Raw genomic sequence first — 21894 nt, 5'->3', positions numbered from 1 at the left:
TTCCACCAAGATGCCCAGGGGATTCACCTACAGAGCCAGGTAACATTCATCAATCTCACGGGTGGCATAAACCTGGGCACATCTTTTCTTGGCTTCCAGAAGTAAATCCAAAGAGTCAATAGTATTTTTGTGACTCTCTGTTTTTCTGAATTTTAATTTTGTTTTTAATTTGTTTTAGCTGGTAAATTATTCCCAATTGGAAATTTGGTTTTATGGTCTGACCATTTGATGATTTCTGTAAATGGATTAATGGTTTATAGATATCTTGTCCCTGTTGGGTGAAAAATGTCAGAGACTGGTTTATTAATCTTTTCTGTTTGTGTGTTTGCCTATTTTGAGTTCAAATCAATGAAGAATTTATATCTGCTGTGGATAGAACAGGTCTTTTATATGGACCATGGAGTTTTGTAATTTTGTGCCTACTCTTGACCTATGGATGAAATTTTAAAATTTAAGCTCGAAGTTCTATTTGCACTTGTTTGTCTGTTGTTACATCTGTAGTTCAGAAGGTTTTCTCATTGTGTGAAAGTGAAATATTTTCTACCTCCGGATGGCATTATTAAATTGATTATAAGGTCTCTTTAAGGATCTCTATCCTGATTGGCTTATAGAAATAAATAAGCACTTATTATAAACTGAATATTCTCTACTTAAAAAAATCAGGGAGTTGAACTGGTAATACTTTCAATGTGCTATACTTAAAGAGTATTCTTACAGAAATTCTGACACAGAATTGTTAGGAATTCAAGTTCACTTGATTTAGGTAATTTTTTGGCAAATGAGACTGATTTAGTAACTTTGGCTAATAAAAAGAGCAATGTAGGGTCCCTGGGTGGCTCAGTTGGTTAAGCAGTCTCTGGGTTTCGGCTAGGGTCATGATCTCACGGTTTGTGAGTTCAAGCTTCATGTTGGGCTCTGTGCTAACAATGCGGAACCCGCTTGGGATTCTCTCTCTCCTCTTACTCTGCCCCTCCCCTGCTCACTCTCTATCTCTTTCTCTCTCAAAATAAATAAACTTAAAAAAAAAATCATTGTTTCCTGTGATTTATCAATCTTAAGTATAGTATAAGTTTATGTTTTTATTCTATTTAGATAAGTTCTTCCTAAATGCATGCAGATTTACTCATCAAATAGGTTGCATTACTTCTACTTAATTTTTAAGATTATGAAAAGTATAGATTTGTGTTTAACCAAATTGATTCATTATTCTGACAGTAATTATTTTATTATTTTGTTTATTGAAAATTGTATTTCAATAGTAACTGTGTTTTGTAGTATGTCAGCTTGAAGGGGATTTGTAAGGTAGTTAGGTAACCTAAAGCTCTGGACTGACAGTAAATTGAGATAATGGATATTTATTGGATGTTTAGATCATTTCTAAACTCAAGCACTGATTACTAAACATAATTTTGAGTTTACATATTTTTGCTTCTTCATTTTTGTTTTGTAATAATAGCTAACATTTATTGAGTGCATGGTTCCATAACATTTATGAGAATTATTTAATTTAATCCACAAAACAGCCTTATGAAACTGCAACTGTTAGTCTTCCACTGTTTAGTTAGTCTTCCAACTGTTTCCTCTTCCAGGAAACAGAGGCTCAGGGTTGCTAAGAAACTTGCCCACAGTCACATAGCCAGTAGGAAGCCCAGAGGTGCAAGGTGAACCCGGGTAGTCTGGCTCCAAAGAATGTGATCTTCATCACAAAGCTATACTTTCTCTGTTTGGGCAATACTGCTGCTGGTTAGGCTCTTGAAACCCCTTCGTAAGTTCCTCCCCTGATTTGTTAAGGTAAGCCATATATTTGTTTCTGTTTGTTAGTTTGTTTTGCTTTTATTGAGATATAATTGACATATTATATTAGTTACAGGTGCACAACAAAATGATTTGATATTTGATATATTGCAAAATCATCACCACCATAAGTCTAGTTAACATGTCACCATACAGGGGTGCCTGGGTGACTCAGTCAGCTGAGTGAGTTTTAAATAAACTTTAAAAAAATAATAAAATAAAACAAAACATGTTACCAAATATAGTTACAAATTTTTTTCTTATGTTGGGAACTTTTAAGATCTACTCTCTTAGGAACTCACTACTAACTGTAGTGACCATGCTGTACATTACATCCCCATGATTTATTTATTTTATAACTGGGAGTTTTTGCCTTTTGACCCCCTTCATCCATTTCATCCTCTCTTCTTATTTTATATGCTATAAAGAGGCAATATAAACATGTTCATTTTTGCCACTTAGAGAAGGTATAAAGTTAGTGATGCATATGGCTGTAGAAAACTGTATTAAGAACTGTGGTAATCCAATACAATGCTGGAGTGTGACACTGCACAATCACCCATTCCCCACTCTTCACATTGTGAGAAAGAAATAAGCAGCCTCTGATGTCCAGAAGTGACCTGACACTCACAGGCCATTTGTTCATTTGTAAACAATCTTACAGAATACCAACCTCAGACATGATTATCCTGAGACCGTGACAGAATGAGACAAAACAAGGCTATTTCATAATTTTGTCTATTCACATACAAAAATAACTATGTAAAACCACAAAATACCAAATATTTCCCCTCTTGTGAAATGAATGACTATTACTTTTTATGCAATCATACCCCTGATTTCTGACAGCATTCAATTTTGAACAAATCCTTCCTTCTTTTAAAAAAAATTTTTTTAATGTTTATTTATTTTTGAGACAGAGAGAGACAGAGCATGAACAGGGGAGGGTCAGAGAGAGAGGGAGACACAGAATCCGAAGCAGGCTCCAGCACAGAGCCCGATGCGGGGCTCGAACCCACGGACCGCGAGATCATGACCTGAGCCGAAGCCAGATGCTCAACCAACTGATCCACCCAGGCGCCCCCAAATCCTTCCTTCTTTTTTTTTTTTTTTTTTAAATTTTTTTTTTTTCAACGTTTATTTATTTTTGGGACAGAGAGAGACAGAGCATGAACGGGGGAGGGGCAGAGAGAGAGGGAGACACAGAATCAGAAACAGGCTCCAGGCTCTGAGCCATCAGCCCAGAGCCTGACGCGGGGCTCGAACTCACGGACCGCGAGATCATGACCTGGCTGAAGTCGGACGCTCAACCGACTGCGCCACCCAGGCGCCCCAAATCCTTCCTTCTTTATGCTCTCCCTAAATCACCCAAAGGGAAGACCAAATCCTAGAACAGGTTCTTCTAATACTCTTGTACTGAAATACCCCATGGTTATCTATGGTTTGTGTTCTCCCTTGTTGCAATGAGCAGTAAAGCCAACTTGTTTAACTACACATATGTTTCTGGTGGTCTTTGGCAGAAGGGCATTGACAAATGAAGTGGACATTTCCCCTACATTCCTGTCACTGCCATGTTGTCAACTACTGCTTTCTTCTTTGTTGGTCTAGAGTAAGTTCAAGCAATTGAGCATCAAAATAAATATCAATAATAGTGGATTTAATTTTTTGAATAACATGATCCATGAGTATGTATTTTTAAAGTTTTTATTTATTTTTATCTTGGGGGAGGAGGGGCAGAGGGAGCAGGAGAGAGAGAATCCCAAGCAGGCTCCATACCCAGCACGGAGCTGGTGGCAGGACTAGATCCCATGACCATGAGATCATGACCTAAGCCAAAACGGAGTTGGATGCTCAACAGACTGAGCCACCCAGGCACCCCCATGAGTATGTACTGATATAAATGAGTAAAATAAAAGATAAAGCTCTACTTTACATTAGAGTGCCAGTGAATAAATGTAGAAGAAATGATGGAAATAGAAAATAACGATTTGGTAAAGATCCTCGAGTAAGTAATTCGTACAAGAATCACTATGGTGAGGAATGGGATAACTACATAGTCTAAAAACATCTTTCTGAAAAACTCTTATTAATTACTTATTAGTAAACATACCATACTTGATAATTATCTTTAGTTACTAATTAACTACTAATTTAATTAACTACTAGTCAACTGATTCTTTTAACTACTAGTTAACAGTTAATATCACTAAAGGGACAAATTGACATTGTGTATTTCCCTTGATGCACTGAGAAGAACCCAGCATCACTTCTGGGGTATTCCTGCAAAAAATGCATAAATTATAAGTAAATGTTAGACAAATACAATTGAGGAGCAATCTAGAAAATAACTGGCAGTACTTTTCACAAATGTCAAGATCATGAAAGACAAAGAGACTGAGAAACTGTTCTAGATTGAGGGAGACTGAAGGAGACTGAAGCTAAATGCAGTGTTTATTTCTGGGCTGAATACTGCACCTTATAAGACATTATTGGAACAAGAGGCAAAATTCAAATAGGGCTTATAGATTAGATGATAATCTTGGATTGATGTTAATTTTCTGATTATGATGGTTATACTGTGGTTGTATGGGAGAGTGTCCTAGTTTTTAGGAAATATGCACTGAAATCTTCAGGGTTAAGGAGTCATCAGTTCTGTCTGTTTCTCAATGGTTTGGAAATATCCATGATTGAGGAATCCTGGTGAAGGGTACACGGGCACTCTTTGTAGTATTTTTAGAAATTTTATGTGAATTTAGGATCATTTTTTAAGAGGAAGAAAGGAAGAAAAAAGCAAAAGTAAGTCTAGTAGTTTTGCATGTGTCCGTTTTCCTTTGAGCCAGAACTGAGTCATGGGGTATTGGCCTCCAGGAGAGGGCAGCAGATCTCTTGATCATGTGGCTGGAGCCTTTGGTCATAATTTCAGTTACTATTTCTTTTTAATATTGACATCACATTTTTACTTCTTAAATTTGAATCTAGCATCTTCTGGGCTTCAACTGGGGATCACTGATCACTGATAGTTTAATATACAGATGTTTAGGACTTACTGAAGACTTACTGAATCTCTTTACTTGACATCCTTGATATGTTCTTGGTATATTCTTACAATAAGCTTGGTCTATGCATGATATATAAAGTTAGGATTATTATATGGTAGGTCTCACTATTTTTTTGTTAAAAGCATGTTCATCCATTTTTATAAATTAGATGGAATGTTCACTGTCTTCTTTGAAAATAGAGTTAATCATGTTTATAATTGTTTTTTCTAAGGTTTTTTTTTTATTGACTTTATTATATTGTTTTGCATACCGTAGAAAAACCCAAATTTCCTTATCATTTTGCATAATTCTTATAATGAATTCTTATAAGCTCTTTCAGTTTTGAAAATTATCAATAATAAACTAGTAAGCTAACTAAAACCATTTAAATCTTCTGTCATATACAGATATTTTTTTTTCTTTGATGCTTCCCTGAAAGTTTTTCAATCAACTACAGGCCAGTGTACTTTATATTCAACAAAGGAATGTTTCAGAATTCTATGGAAAAGGACTATTCCATATACTTTGGAGTACAGGTTTCTGATGGCATTGCTTAAACAATTTTGAAACCATACTAGTGGACTCAGTCAGGATTTCTAGAACTCTAGAGAAGCCAATGAGTTCATGACACCACTAGCCCAAGATCCACTGAAGCAAGAATTAGTTACATAGGGCTGATGAATTGTTGAGGGATGATTACTGTTTTTGTTTAAACTATTGTTGATATTTTTGTAATGTTCTATTTTGTGGATATTTAAGTTATCTAAACTTATCTTAAACTATCTTAAACTCTAAACTCTTAAGCTATCTATAACTCATAGCAATTTAATAATTATAACTCTGCTTTTTTTTAGACTCTGCTTTTGTACACCAAAATGAAACATTTGTGAATGATAGCTTTTTCTCCTTCCCTGAGCCCTCTAGAATTTGTAAACTCTTATTAAATAATCTTAATTTCATGACAATATAATTATCACATTTTCATAACAATATAGTTATTGGCATAGATTCAGTAAGAATCTGTCCTCCTTTTTACCAGGACATAATTGGAAACACTGCTTATGCAACCAAGGCCTCGCCTGGAGTGTTATATTTGGGAATAACACTCCTTTAATCAAATATGACCAGACACATCTAAGGAGCTAAGTTAACTTTATGGAGCCAATGCTTACAAACCCTTCCAGGAAAATTGGTTGATACTTAGCTTACAAGGTTCCCAGCTTCTGGGTGGGTAAGGTCACTTTCTTGCCAGACCCAGGAATCTTAGGATATTTGGGAGATTTAAGAAGAGACAAATTTACCCAATGGGTACTGTAGCTGAAATCTGGTGTTGAGTTCTTGGTGTACCTAGATTCAAGAGGCTTTTATTTTATTATTTTATTTTATGTTTTGGTTTATTTATTTATTTATTTATTTATTTACTTATTTCACACCCAACACAACCCACCGTGAGGCTTGAACTCATGACCCTGAGATCAAGACCTAAGCTGAGATCAAGACCTGAGTTGAGATCAAGAGTCAGATGCTTAACCAGCTGAGCCACCCAGGCACCCATCGAGAGGCTTTTAAAAGTCAAATTTGAGGTTTTGGGGGAAAACTTTCAGCAAAGCAAGTTTAAGAAGGCCTAAGTGGCAAATTATCACTCTTGTTGCACCTGTATAACTAGTGAAGTTAGAGACCAGCCTTATTTGTGATAAAAAATAATCTTCCTTTGAGATTATTTTTGATCAAAAGGGTGGAAATTATAGAAAAAAATGTGTAATTCAATGAGAAATTATGCATTGTCTATAGTAATGGTTCCCAGCTTTCATATAACAATCCTTTCATTATCTCTGTGCTATATGTCAACTCTTTAAATTGCAGGTAACTGGTGAATATTGTCAATGACAAAAACCAAACAATTAAGAAGACGGATTTTACTTAGGCTGTTGCAGTAGGGAGATCACCCATATCCGTAGATCAGCGTATGTAAGCAGGGTGGTTTTGCCCTAGACTTTTTATAGGGAAAAGTAAGCAGGTTAAAGGTGGAATGATTTACAGCTGGGCTTGTTTCCCAATCAGGGGAAGTCTCAGTCAGTTAAATAGGAAATGTTTACCTTTGTGTCTAGCTAGTTTTTGGAGATAAACAGCTCTAATCTCAGTTAATCATTCATATGACAAAGAGCCGGGAGTTAGAAGATCTGTGTCTTGCCTTGCCAGTGAATTCAGGTGAAAGGGGAAAAGTCTGTGTTTGGTCTTGTCACAGGTAAATAAGGGAGGCACCTGTGAATCCTACAGGAGTCATGAGAGAATGGACAGTGAGTGAGTCATTTGGGGAAAGGTGGTCTTTTCTGAAACAAAAAAGGGTGAAGGGATTTCAGAAAGCAAAGAATTGGGAAAATTTCTTAGCCATTGGTGTTTTCTGGGAACACAGGGCTCAGGTAAAGTAAAATTCAACATTATCAATATGCAAACTCTGTCTTGTCCTATAGAGTTCCAGTGGACTTCCCTCCTCCTCCTGTGGAAAAATTACCTCTATTTGCAATTCAGTATCTTTACTCCGTATAAATTTGTGCTTCTTGACTTTTCCTTTGAACCAGTTATAACACCTGTCTGCTTCTCTCATATTATATGAGTTGAATCCATTCTTCAATATGTATTCCCTTTTATACGAGAGTCATGATTTTGCCTTTTCCTGAAAGTTGTCTTTAAATGGTATAATCCATATAGCTTATTCAGATATCACCAGTTATGCATGCATTCATTTGTGTGTGTGTGTGTGTGAACAAGCCAGTTTCTAAGGGTCCCAGTAAGAGGCCAGGGAATCGTAACAGCTGTGGAAAGCCCAAAGGCCAATGGTGGCTACAGTGAAGACTGACACCCAGAGGCTGAGTTATCAAATAGAGTGAGGTGGGATAAATCCTTTGGTACAGATCATTCTGGATTCAGAGTCTAATGCTTAGTTTTTCATATTCAAGAATTATTATTTCTGCATTCCTTGGCAATGACCTACATGTGTTAAAACATAGGATTAAGAGTTATACATAATTGCGGGGCGCCTGGGTGGCGCAGTCGGTTAAGCGTCCGACTTCAGCCAGGTCACGATCTCGCAGTCCGGGAGTTCGAGCCCCGCGTCAGGCTCTGGGCTGATGGCTCAGAGCCTGGAGCCTGTTTCCGATTCTGTGTCTCCCTCTCTCTCTGCTCCTCCCCCGTTCATGCTCTGTCTCTGTCCCAAAAATAAATAAACGTTGAAAAAAAAAAAAGAGTTATACATAATTGGGTTCAAAATGGTTCTATCATTTACTAGCTGTGTGACCCTGGGGAAGGATCCTAACTTCCTTCTACCTTGGGGTCCTTATCTGAAAACTGGGAATAATGTTAACACCTACCTCATAGAAGTGTTGTGAGGATAAAACAAGATGATGGATGTGATAGACTTGGCATATAGAAAGCACTCAGTAAGTGATGGCTATCATTTTTTAAAGACTTTTAAAAAATGTTTTTTTTAATTTATTTTGAGAGAGAGACAGAGAGAGACTGAGTGTGAGGAGGGGAGGGACAGAGAGAAAGGGAGAGGGAGAGAATCCCGAGCAGGCAAAAAGTCAGTGCGGAGACCGACACAGGATTTGATCTTACGAACCGTGAGATCATGACCTGAACTGAAATCAAGAGTAGGGTGCTTAAAAGACATGAATAGACACTTTTCCAAAGAAGACATAGAGATGGCTAACAGAACATGAAAAAATGCTCAACATCACTCATCATCAGGGAAATACAAATCAAAACCACAATGAGATACCACTTTATGCCCGTCAGAATGGCTAACATTAACAACTCAGGCAACAACTGATGTTGGCGAGGATGCAGAGAAAGAGGAACACTTTTGCACTGCTGGTGGGAATGCAAACTGGTGCAGCCATTCTGGAAAACAATCTGAAGGTTCCTCAAAAAATTTAAAATAAAACTATCCAATGACCCAGCGATTGTACTACTAGGTATTTAGCCAAAGGATGCAGGTGTGTTGTTTTGAAGGGGCACACGCACCCCAATGTTTATAGCAGCCCTATCAACAATAGCCAAAGTATGGAAAGAGCCCAAATGTCCATCGATGGATGAATGGATAAAGAAGATGTGGTATATATACACAATGGAGTATTACTTGGCAATCAAAAAGAATGAAATCTTGCCATTTGCAACAACGTGGATGGAACTAGAGTGTTTTATGCAAAGCAAAATTAGACAAAGACAAATATGTATCTTTACTCATATGTGGGATTTAAGATGCAAAACAGATGAACATAAGGGAAATTATAGATAATTCTATATTATCACCCCCCCTTCCATGAAAACTGTACAAGCCACCATGTCTCTATTTTACTTCAGACTCATTAATATTCAAACAAGCAGAGTGCTTGCTCAACAAAGGCAGGTGGAATAATAGTTCATCTACTTGTCAACTTCAACAGTAGGTCAATGATGAAAACCACAGGTGCGTGTTGATATGCATTCTTTGTTATTTTTGCTTTGTTTTGTTTTTTTGCAGATTTCATATTTCTTTTCATGTAACTTTTTTAATAAAGGCAATTCATTAAGTCTATGAATGTAATTTTATTTATAGGTTTTTATACGTCTGTTCACATAAATGATTTTACAACTCATCTTACACGTTTGTCCAAATTTTAGTCGGGAAAATATGGATACATTCTGCATGTTATGCTCTTTTGCATACCTAAGGTTACCAACGATCTCAGACAAGGTCTGGGTAGGATACCCACTAGAGGGCGGTATAGACCTCCCAAAGGGCCGGCAGACACCAATTCTTTTCTTTGCGTCTTCCTTTCAGCTTTGCCCTTCTCCAAGGATCTGCTAATTCAGGATTGAGAAAAATTAGACATTTGTAATCTAAAAATCTCACATTGCTCGATATCTTCAAGATTCAGATTTGCCATTCTACTGAGATCCTGCACGCTGCAGGATGGCAAAGCTCCCTCCTGAAGGCAAACATGCAGACTGTTGGAGTTCTTTCAAGATGCAGGGCTTTTTGTTATCAGTACATCAGCAGCATTGATCTGAGGTGGTCGAGTTGCTATTCATGCTCTTTAATAAACTGCTAGCTTTGTTTCCTCGTCTATTCAACATCACTTGGTTTGTTCCATTACCCCTTTCAGGGTGTTGTGATGCATTTGCATTATTAAGTCATTTCACTTTGTGTTTCAGGTATCTATGGACATATACAAATCTGCCTTTGTAGTGACATTGCATTGGTGATCTTCTTTCAGAGACTAGTAGTTTGTTAAATAACTTGTAATATAGTATCAAGACAAATGTTGTAAAACCTATTTTAAAGTTTACAGGGCATTGTTTTATAATTAAATGGGTAAACTCATAGTACATATATAGTAAGTAATTCTAGCAATAACTTTAATGCAGCGTTTAATTTTGTTCTTTTTAAATTCTATATTATCACCCCCTTGTTTTTGAGGAAGGCAGTATGCATGGGTGAGTGAAATAGTTTCTGTGATCAAAACCATTTGAAAAACTCTGTTCTAAACCCTTTGAGTGGATTGTAAATGTTTACCCTTACAATTCGTAAACATTACACAATAGCATCAAAATAATCAATATGGGACTCTCTTTCCAATTTCTCACCTTGCTCATCCAAAGATCCTGGCTACCCAGATTTACTTCTATAAATGCCGTGCCTGTCATGTTTCATCCCAGCCTCCCCTTAGGACTAGATCAGTATGAATCCCAGGACACATCTCATCATTATATGATCATCTATTTCTCAGCTAACACAAATGTCACTTTCTCAGAGAGGCCTTCCTGGAACATCCTGTTAATCTGTGTGTCACTCTCTGTCCTGTTACACTCTTTATTTTCTTCAGAGCAATTATCAGTATATGAAATCATCAGTTTGTTACTTTAGAAGATTAGCCTCCTCTCGTCTGTTTTACTTGTTTATCCCCAGAACTTAAAGTATCTATTACATAAATAAGCACTTAGTAAAGATTGAATAAATAAATGAATGAATGAATGAACGCTTTACTCCATTCATTCCATGTTACTCTTCTGGGCACCAGATGACTAGATGGTCCATAGAGGTAGAAGCTCTCATTTGAGCCTGATAGCATGCCCCATGTACAGGAGCTCCACCTGCCAGGTGACCAACAGGGGTTATCAGCTACCCCAGCCTTGTGTTTTCATCTTTAATTGCAGAGAGTGAAGCAGGGCTGCTATATTCTTCATTGCAAGAATCCTCCATGGGTAATAGTCTGAGGTTCTGAGAACTATTTATCTTAGGTATAATGTCTCATTTCTCATCTCCTATCAAGGATCTCTGAGTTTATCTGACTGGTAAATGTTTCATATCGTTAGAGATGGTGGAAACTGTGTCTGACTTGAAGTTGTGGGTGATTTCCAACTCAAGGAAGCATGCAGAGCTGACAGGTGAGTGGGGAGCTGCAGTCCGTGGGCCCCTGGTGAGTCATATGATGGCGGAGGAGGATCAGGGACAGACATTGATGAAAACTGAATATATGGAGTCAGGAGTCAGAGAGTCAGGGAGATGACAGCAGGGAGCAGGGGAATGAGAGAGTAAGCAGGAGAGAAGTGATGGGCACAGATAATTTTGTGGTGGGGTTATTTACTTTTTGTTTAGCAATTTTATTGAGATATAATTTACATACCATCAAATTCACCTATTTAAAGTGTACAGTTCAGTGGTTTTTTAGTATATTTATGGAGTTAGGCAGTCATCACCAGTCTACTCTTAGGACATTTTTATCATCCCCCAAAGAAATACTGTACCCATTAGTGTCATTCTTTGTTCACCTGCCCCTTTCTCCACCAAGTCCTAGGCAACCACTAATCTACTTCCTGTCTCTATAGATTAGCATATTCTGGACATTTCACTTAAGTGGGATTATATAATATGTGGTCTTTTGTGACTGACTTTTCTCTTACTTAGCATAATGTTTTCAAGGTTTATCCATGTTGTAGCATGTCTGAGTGTTTCATTCCTTTTTATAACCAAATAACAATAGTATTCCATTGTGTGGATATACGAAATTTACTTATCTATTCGTTGGTTAATAGACATTTGGGTTGTTTTAACCATTTTGAATAATGTTGCTATGAACATTGTATCCAAGTTTTTGTGTGGACATATGTTTTCATTTCTCTTGGGCATGTATCTAGGAGTGGAATTGCTGGGTTATAGGGTAATTCTATGTTCAATACTTGGAGGAGCTGCTGAATTGTTTTCTGAAATGCCTGAACTATTTTGCATTCTAATGTGGGGCTATTTCTGGTAGACGATTTTATGAGTTTGTTCTGGACACTTGAGCCTCCTGAGTACCATGAGAATGAGTGTGTCGTGATTCTGCCTGGATCCCACCGTTCAACTACTGCTGCACAAACACCTGGGCCCCTGAGGCCCAACCTGCTTTGATTCTGCCCAAATGTAACTCCAGAGGTGCATTGTAATTAGACCCAGCAAGTCCTCCATCTGTTCATATATTAGTCATCCTTCAGAGTCCAAGTCAACACTGCCTCCTCCACTAGCTCAGTGGTTTCAACGCTGGCTGCACATTAGTATCTCACGGGCAGCTTCCAAGTATACCAAATCCAGGGTCCACACCAAAGGCTCTGATTTCATTGGTCTGGGATAAGCCCTGGGGGCTAGGATTATTTAAAAGTCTCTTCAGGGGCGCCTGGGTGGCTCAGTCGGTTAAACGTCTGACTTCAGCTCAGGTCACGATCTCGCGGTCCGCGAGTTCGAGCCCTGCGTCAGGCTCTGGGCTGATGGCTCGGAGCCTGGAGCTTGCTTCCGATTCTGTGTCTCCCTCTCTCTCTGCCCCTCCCCCGTTCATGCTCTGTCTCTCTCTGTCTCAAAAAATAAATAAACGTTAAAAAAAAATTTAAAAAAAAAAGTCTCTTCAGATGATTCCAATGCGCAGACAGGATCGAGAACCATTGCTCCAGCTAGAAGAATCTTTTCTCCTCTGAACTGTACAGCAGTTCCTTTATTTCTTTTTTTTAATCTTTATCTCATTTATTTATTTATTTTGAGAGAGAAAGAGAGCATGTGTGCAAGCAGGGGAGGGGCAGAGAGAGGGAGAGAGAGAGAATCCCAAGCAGACTCTGCACTGTCAGCTCAGAGCCCGATGTGGGGCTTGATCTCATGAACTGCAAGGTCATGACTTTTGAGTTGATACCAAGAGTCAGATGCTTAACTGGCTGAGCCACCCAGGCTCCCCTACAGCACTTTCTTTTTAATAGCACTCACCAAAACTTTCAAAAACACATTCTATATTTAATTGAAATTATTTCACATATACATTTTATTTCTCCAGTTGGGCCATAAGCCCTTGGAGGACAGAGCTCTGTTTGAGTCATCCTCAAGTCTCCATTTCTCAAGGGACATTTGTTTATAGCACCACCTGTGCCCCACCTGGTTCTTTTGTGGAGTAACAGCATAGGAGCCAGCCAGGCAGGAAGTTATCATGAAGCCTCCCCTGGCCACCCACCTAAACTTTCAGTTTTCCCATTCTTCCTTCCCTAATTTGATTTTCCCCCTTGGCACTTAGCACATACTCCATGTTTCACATATTTATCTCCTTTATTGTCAGTCTCCACCTACCCTCAATGTAAGCTCTGTGAACGCAGAGATTTTTGTCAGTTTGGCTCACTGCTGTATCCTCAGCACTCAAAACAGTGCCTAGCACACGGTAGGTGCTCAATAAATATTTATTAAAAGAATAAGTAACTATGTTAGCCTATATTTAAAAAGAATTTTAACCCCTTTCCTCTATACCAGTCAATGAGTTATTATAAAGTATTCCTTTTCCAGTGAAAATCATATTTCTAACATAAACATGTATATTCTGAATTCATTATGTTTTAGAAATATAGTCCTATTTCTAAGAGAGTCTGCAGAGGTTCTATTTAAGCCCCGGAGCAGGGATTCTGGCATATTTGGGACTGTGTATGCAAATCGGAGCAGAGGAATGGGGTCTGGGATGGTCAGTTGACGCTGAGAGAACTTGAACAGTGGGTTGCTGCTCTTGCACCATTAGAATTCAGCTCCTAGGTGTTCCATAGAATGATGACCGTGATAATGGAGGAGGCCAAGAAGATCAGATAGAGGCGGAAGAGGAAGGTGTCCATCATGTGGCTGAACTGCACCCACAGGTCAGCTAGCTGGGTGCTTGTCAATCCTGAGCCCCCATTCAGCTCTGCCTCTCTGGATCCCAGCTCCTTCCCTACCAACTGTCCTGGCTCCTTCAGTCCTGTGGAGAAGACAGAGACTCAGCTATGAAGTGGGAAGGAGACAGGTTTGGGGAAGTGGGAGACTGGGGACTCTACACCCAGTGTAGAGAATAGGGGCAGTGCAGACTTTCCTCACCAGGCAGGTGAGTGGACATGAGGCCTGGACCTGTATTCTCATTCCAGAGTGCAACAGGGCAGCACTTCCCTGGGCTGGTGCAAAGGAAGAGCAGAGAGTAGAGCCACGGAGGCATGGGTGGGGGCTGGGTGGTGGCCATGTGCAGCAGGTAGGTGATGAAGATGGTCTCCATCAGGCTGACCACCATCAGGGACAGACACAGGGCAAAGTAGACACCTGGGATAGGGGTAAGGAACATGTGTGATTGAGGCCCAGAAGAACCACCAATCCTCCCTTTTCTGTGTCTCACACAGAAAGCCCTTTCTGAGATGACTGCTTTTTCCTTTCTGTCTTAGCTGCCTTGGCAGGTCGAGCCAGTGCACCTGTCTACCCTGCCTCCTTTCCCTGTCCCCTACTTTCCAACAGTGAGGAGGTGGGCATACTGATGAGCGGGGTGCCACTAGCAGGAAGTAGTTTATTCATCATGAGCAGGAAGACGTTGTAGCCCAGCAAAAGTGTTATCTTGAATGGGGCACGATTCTCGCTTTCTGCTGGCAGGTAGAAGCTGAGGGCATCAATGGAAATCAGAAAGCTGCTGGGTACCAGAAGGTTTATGATGTAGAGGCTGGGCCTGCGCCTGATGGCCACCTGGGGGGGGGGGGGGGGGGGAGAGCAGAGAACCAGGTGAAGCTAGGACTGAGAGGAAATAGGGATGATTCCAGCCCCTTCCTCCCTTGATGTTCTCAACCCAACAGGGGCTCTTTCTGGGGCTGGATGAAGAAGCAGCTTTCACAAAAGAAAACCTGTGCCAGTGCTAGCAGGCTCAGAAAGGGGGGTTGATTTTGGGGACTTGGGAGAGAGGAAGGACTAAGGGTTGTGGCACCCAGTGGTTTTCTGGTCACAGGACAAGAAGTGAGAAGCTCTGTGACTTAGGAAGGTCTGATGAGGGAGGTAAGGGGGACAGACACATCTCACAGTCTCTGGGCTTACATAGAACATGATCTGGTCAAAAAGACTGGAGCCCACAGACATCTTTGGGGTGGCCTTGTTGATGCCCAGGAGCTCCCATTCCCCTTGTGTGCGGACGATGTCACGTGACGTGTCCGCTATCTCCCACACCTCCTTTTCCATGCCCAGCAACATGTTTTCCACTGCAGGGGAGACAAACATTCATTCAACACTCTGTTTAGCACCTGCTCTGTGCAGGGCTCAGAAAGATGAACTAGCAAACTGCTTTAGCGACCTCTTTCTGGTTGCCCCATAACACAGCTTCCTTGCTCCTCAGTTGCCTCTTTTCAATTTTGGGCTTTCTCAAAAGTCTTATCTCCTCCTAAGTTCAACTCCCCCACCCCACCACCCCCACACTCTCCTTTTTAGGCATTAGAAAGAATAAATTTGCCTGTGTGTGCTGTTTTGTTGTCCCATTGGTTGATCTCATTTTACCCCATCCCAGAACCCCCACTGCAACTCACCTGTGTAGAGGAAAGAGCTAAAGGTGAGTGTGCAGTTCTGCTGGTCAAAGGGGAAGTAGAAGATGTCCAGGCTACAGATGCTGGTCACCCGCATTGGTTTGTTATACACAATGTGACCGTCATTAGTCACATATGCAGAGAGGCCTTCTGGGGTCTGATCCACATCCATGCTAAGTGGCAGAAGGGGAGAGAGGCAGGTGCTCTGGGTTTCACATCAGCTTAAGTTTCTCTCTTTTTTTAAAGTAGGTTCCATGCTCAGCATGGAGCCCAATGTAGGGCTCGATCCCATGACCCCGGGATCATTACCGGAGCTGAAATCAAGAGTGGAATGCTTAACAGATTGAGCCACCCAAGTGCCCCAGCTTAAGTGTCTTTCTTAAGGTGGGGCTTCCCAATGTTGCTCATTGTGGCCACTCCGCCATCTTTCCTGCCCACCACTTTTTCATTTCTGTGGGAGAAGTTGGTGAGCCGTGATTGTGCTCCTCTCTGAAATAAGTTTTGGTGGCCCCAACTGAATGGGTTTGCCCTACACTGCCCTGGCCTGCTCCTTGCAAAAGGATCTCCACTCCAGTATTCCTTAGTCCTGGTACCCACGATTCTACGATGAAGATGTCTGGGAGCCACAGGTTCTCAGTTGTCACAGTGAGTTTACTGAAAGCACCACATTTTTCTGGATCCCAGCTGATGAATGGGTTAGTCCAGATCTAGAGCACAGAGCACAGAAGATTGGTTATGGCTGATACCTGGAGCTAGTTTATGTTAGCATCTACCCTTCTGTTCCTATATATATATATATATATATATATATATATATATATATATATATATTCATATGTATGTATTTTTTCCTAAATGTATGTACTACAGGCATAGGATAAAACTTTAACCATTCCAGAAAGTATAATATAAAAAACAAGCTTCTCCTTTCTCAATTCACTCCAACTCAGTTCATAGCCCCATCTCAATCTCCTTTTTAACAGCTTCTTGGTATCTTTCCAGAAAATAAATTAATACATATTCCAGCATTCATTTTTATTTACACAGATAAACTCATACTTTGCACATTGTTATGCATGTAGCTTTTTTAAAAAACTTCATTCCTTTTAAACTCTGATTCCTCTTCTCTTCCTGGCGATAAGTTCCCCCTTCTCTAGCTAACAAAGTCTTATTGGCCTTACACTTCCCACTCAAGGGAAATCTTTTTTTTTTTTTAATTTATTTTTGAGAGAGAGTGTGAGAGAGCGAGGGGCGGGGGGCGGGTGGAGAGAGAGAATCCCACTAGGTGCAGAGACAGAGGGAGAGAGAGGGCGGAGCCTGGAGTGGGGCTCGAGCTCATGAACCAAACTGTGAGATCATGACTTGAGCCTAAGGCAGATGCTTAACCGACTGAACCACCCAAGCGCACCGCCCCCCTCCCCCCCCCTCCCCCCCCTCCCCACATTCAAGAGAAATCTTAAGCTGGGTGCTGGATACCTTTGGGCCCTGGAGCTTAGTTAGGGGTTCCCAACTGTACCCCCCCCTTCTTCCTATATTTTCCATTGATGTCTTTCAAAGTTCTTTGGCAGCTCAAAAAGCCATTTGTCATCAGTATGGGCCCTATTTTGGTTGGATTTGTCTATTCGCTCTGGCACTGCCAATGTCAACAAATGTGCTTTTTGCAAACAAGACCAGAAAAAAAAGGAAAGAAAACAAAACTGGACCTACATACCATCTTTAACCACAGAAATGATGTCAGCAGCTGAAGTTGTGCATCCTGACAAAAAAAGTCCCCATTTAGGATGATTAATGCCTTGAGATCAGGTCCCAGTCTATTTCTTGTCTTTGTTTCCTACGTGGTCCTGTGTGTCAGCTTTCAGTCACTGGTCTCAAAAGAAAGGTAGGTCCAAAAAATGTAGGTTGTATGGCAAATGTAGGGGAAAAAACCAGCATGGGACCCACTGGAAATATGTTTTTTTTATCTGCCTACAGGGGCAGAACTCAGGACAAATGTTCCCTTTAGAAACATCATGGTAGTGTTCTCCTTCGTGTCTCTCCAGCCCATAGGATGGACATCTAACCTGTAGGGCATTTGAGGACTGATTGCTTGCCACTAGACCAGTGCAAGGTTGGGTTATCAGGGTGAAGACTCCTTGTTCCCTACTGGCAGCCTATGGAAAGAATGTAGAACTCACCACATCCAGGATGGCAGACAAAGTGAAGGAGATGTTGACCTGAGTGGGGATGCTGTAGTTGATGACTGGACGGAAGTCCTTCTGGTTAAATATAGTCTGGAAGACAGTAGGGTCCACCCCATGTCGGTCAAAGCCTGAGCAATTGATGGTGAAAGTGTTTGACCTTCCTGTAGAGAGCAGAGGCCCCGTGAGGTGGGAATAGGGCTTTCATGTTTCCTAAGCGAGAGGAGTACCAGGGTTGAGGCCTGAGAACCTCTGCAGAGAAAGAAAATGTGGACATGGGTTGAGGCACGTGAGCCCCTCCTTCTGGGCCAAGACTTCTGAAGGCCAACTCCTTCCTGCCAGGCTGGAGAGGATGGGCTGGTCTGGTAGGCAAATGGTGGAAGTTGATGTGGTAAGCTGAACCTGGGCTCAGCCCTTTCTTCCTGTGCTTTGCTCTCATATAAAGCCTATTCAAATTCATATGCAAACAGCCTCTGGGGGGGGGGGGAGGGGGAGTCCTATTTCTTCTGTAGTCCCAGCCCTGAAGTTTTGGCTTTTGTCTGACCATACATTTTTCTTTCGAGCTCTGTTATGATTCATTCTTACAGTCACTGAACAAAATTTCCCTAAAATTTTGTTTCTTAATTTCCTCCTCCCACTTTTACATTTCCCCATGTCCTGGAAGGAAAAGTTTAGAAAGAAGTAAATCATGAGTACATCGTAAGTGTGATGTAAAATATGTGGGAACTTAATGTTGCACTAATGTGAATTTATCAACTACCTACTATGTGCTGTGCTCTGTGCCCTTCTCAAATTCAGTGACTTCCTCAAAGATTTGTGGGAGCCATTTTCGTTATCACCATTTTGAGACTATTTCATTGATCATCTACCGTGTGTTTGGTGGAGATGTACAATGAAATGTAAAAGCCCGTTGGCCCCCTTCACCCACATCCCACCCCAGATGACTGTGGTTATTCCTGTAACTGCAGCCCAGCAAGTTCTTTCTCGTACCTCATCCATTACCTCCCCATATCAGCTGACTCATAAGGTACATCGACAAACTAAGGAGAAACTTATCCCAGAGGAAGAAAACATTTCCCTTTCCCCTCCACATCACCTCCTCTGCAATATCTTCCTGAGTGAGATGGGAAAGGAGCTATGTTATTGCCAACAGGACCCAGATCACCCTGTTCATAGTTACTATATCTTGGTAGAAAGGAAAAGTTGGACACTATAAAGGGGTGGGATTGGAGAGGTGGTAAATGGAAGGACAAACAGTTTAGTAGATGCCTAGGCAGGCAAATGAAAGGGGGGTTGTGTGTACTGATCAGTGAAATGGGTTTTTCATCTGTTTCCAAGGAAGTCAAAACATAGATATTACAGAGAAAGGAAATGTTTAACCCAGTTATTTTAGATGCTCCTAGTTCTGGAGAATGAGAGGATTTCTGGATTTTGCCCAGAACAGCATTCCCATCTTGTCCTGTTCTTGCCCCATCTTACCTGGAAGCAGAAGGTTGACAGTGAGGCAGAGGAGGAATGACCCCCCAGAAGGCCACCCCCCTTCCATCCTCCTCTTCTGGACTCTTCTCTGGGGACTCACCAGGAGCCCCCAAACCCTTGAGCTTAAAGGAGCTCAGACCACACCTTGGTTCCTGGTTTTGAATAGTGTGCATGACAGGTGACCACTCCCTGGTGAGAGGCTGTGGCCAGAGAGGTCACAGCAGAGTGTCCTGCTTTGCCCCTGTGTAAGTATGCCTTCCGGGCCCCACGCAAGGGGAAGTAAGGCCTAAACCAGGGGAAAAGCACATGTTTCGCAGGATGAGTTTGAAATCTGAGTTCCAAGTACCCTTCAGAAAAAATGGGGGACTTGGGAGATCGGGCAGGTAAGGCCATGGATAAAGGTCTCATCAGGTCCTCCTGGAACTAACTTGTGCCTCAGAGAAATTGCACCGACTACATAGAAGGGGTGTGGTAGAGACACCTGCTAATCTTGGGGGGCAAGAACATGTAATTATTTTGTTGCATACTTGGAAATGTATTCTTTATCCACTTGTGGACATTTGGGATTATTGTCAATATTGAGCTAAAAATATGGAGAGAGTAAGTTTCTTTCTCTGGGACAGAATCCGGGCTGACAGATGTCTGTCCCCATGGCCAGCACAGCTAGTATGATCTGCATCATCCCTTGTTTGCACTATTGGGGCAGCTTCTTCAGAAGGTTTCCTCTACCTGTTTTACCCCCAGTCTAATCCTCCATTTTGCCATTCTCCTAAAACAGACCTCTCCTACTCGTGCTTCCTTACCCTAATGTCTCTAAAGGCCTACAGCTCTGGGGCCATGTAGGAATGTGTGAATAAAAAATCATCTGATGAACTTTTTGAAAATATCTGCACTCCCACCCATCCACCCCTACGGAAGGTATGTGTATATTTATAAAATTTTTTTAATGTTTATTTATTTTTGAGAGAGAGAGAGCGAGAGCGTGTGCGTGCACAAGTGGGGGAGGGGCAGAGAGAAAGGGAGAGACAGAATCCAAAGCAGGCTCCAGGCGCTGAGCTGTTCAGCAGAGAGTCCCATGCGGGCCTCAAACCCACAAACCATGAGATCATGAACTGAGTGGAGGTTGAAGCTTAATCACCTGAGCCACCCAGGTGCCCCAGAGAATGTGTATATTTAAAAGCTCCCCAGATGGTTCTGATTCACACTCACTTCACTGAAAACCTTTGGGCTGGGCTGTGTTACCATACTACAAACAGGATACTGATATCAATATAGTCAAGATATGGAACTTTGACACCAGGATCCTTATGTTGTCCTTTTTTTTTTTTTTTAAAGTTTTATTTATTTATTTTGAGAGAGAGAGAGGCAGAGAGAGAGGATCCCAAGCAGGCTCCATTCTGTCAGGGCTGAACCCCACGATGTGGGGCTCAATCTCACAAATTGTAAGATCATGACTTGAGCTGAAATCAAGAGTCAGACACTTAACCGACTGGCCACCCAGGCTTCCCCTTATGTTGTCCTTTTATAGCCACAACCACCTTCCTCCCTCCCTATGTCCCCCTACCCCGCTAACTGGCAACCATGAATTTGTTCTCCATTTCTATAATCTTGTCATTTCAAGAATTTTATAGAAATAAAATCACACAGTATAAATCTTTTGGGACTGGCTTTTTTTCACTCAATGTAATTCTCTGGAGATCCACCCAGATTGTGATGGGTATCATTATGCACTCCTCTTTACTTCCCACTAGTATTCTATGGTAGGAATGTCCCACAGTGTGTTCAACCACTCACTTGTTGAAGGACTTTGAGTTTTAAGGGAAAACACTTATTTCTACTTTACTCATAACACTTCTGACACCAAATTGTCGGCTTTTTCCTCACACCGAGTAATTCTGACGTTAACTGCCCAGAGTTAGTGCACACCCCTTGGATTGAGGGCTCATTCCCACAAGACTGACCCCGACTTCAGGTGCCAATCGCAAGTCAGGGCCTCCTGTACTTCTGACCGACAATAAATTGGGGATTCCCATAGCCCCCTCCTCAGATTCAATAATTTGCTATAACAGCTCACAGAACTCATGGAAACATTTACTTCTCTTTACAGCCTGAAAAGGATGCAATAAAGGATACAGATGAACAGCCAAAGGAAAAGGTACACAGGGTGAGATCTGGAAGGGTCGTAAGGGCAGGAGATTCTGTCCCTGTAGAATTCCAGCATGTAGATGTGTCACCAATCTGGAAGCTCTCCAAACCCCATAGTTTAAGGATTTTTTAGGGAGGCTTCATCATGTAGGCATGATCAATTTAACTCAATCTCCAGTCCCTTTCCCCTCCCTAAAGGATGGGAATTGGGGCTGAGAGTTCCAAGCTTCTAATCATGGCTGGGTCTTCCTGATGACCAGTCCCCATCCTGAAGCTACCCAGGAGGCCACCAAGAGTCACCTTATTAGAGAGATGCTCCTGTTATTTAGGAAATTGCAAGGGATTTATAAACTCTGGGTCAGGAACTGGGACCAGAGACCAAATACCTATTTCTTCACAGAATTGTTTACAATTATTTGTCTATT

At 41.3% G+C, this 21894-nt stretch overlaps 1 protein-coding gene and 1 long non-coding RNA gene across 2 annotated transcripts; one reads left to right on the top strand and one right to left on the bottom strand.

Annotated features, from left to right (window-relative positions):
* The first annotated feature begins 1655 nt into the window (after positions 1–1655).
* On the top strand, positions 1656–21486 carry LOC115523687. Its single transcript, XR_003971812.1, has 3 exons — positions 1656–1791; positions 20103–20242; positions 21432–21486. It is a non-coding gene; the product is annotated as an uncharacterized LOC115523687 (long non-coding RNA).
* LOC115523686 (5-hydroxytryptamine receptor 3C-like) lies at positions 13850–19391 on the bottom strand. Its single transcript, XM_030329886.1, has 9 exons — positions 19325–19391; positions 17843–18009; positions 17380–17424; positions 16266–16375; positions 15672–15841; positions 15190–15350; positions 14643–14847; positions 14221–14436; positions 13850–14104 (listed from the first exon to the last, which is right to left on the bottom strand). Exons 1-9 carry the CDS (start codon positions 19389–19391, stop codon positions 13902–13904), a joined length of 1344 nt encoding a protein of 447 aa, XP_030185746.1. The 3' UTR covers positions 13850–13901.
* Positions 21487–21894: the final 408 nt, after the last annotated feature.

The sequence above is a fragment of the Lynx canadensis genome, chromosome C2 (assembly GCF_007474595.2).
Source record: "Lynx canadensis isolate LIC74 chromosome C2, mLynCan4.pri.v2, whole genome shotgun sequence".
Taxonomy (NCBI): domain Eukaryota; kingdom Metazoa; phylum Chordata; class Mammalia; order Carnivora; family Felidae; genus Lynx; species Lynx canadensis.
Note: the sequence above shows the minus strand (reverse complement) of the source record. Positions and strands in the feature narration are given on the sequence as shown.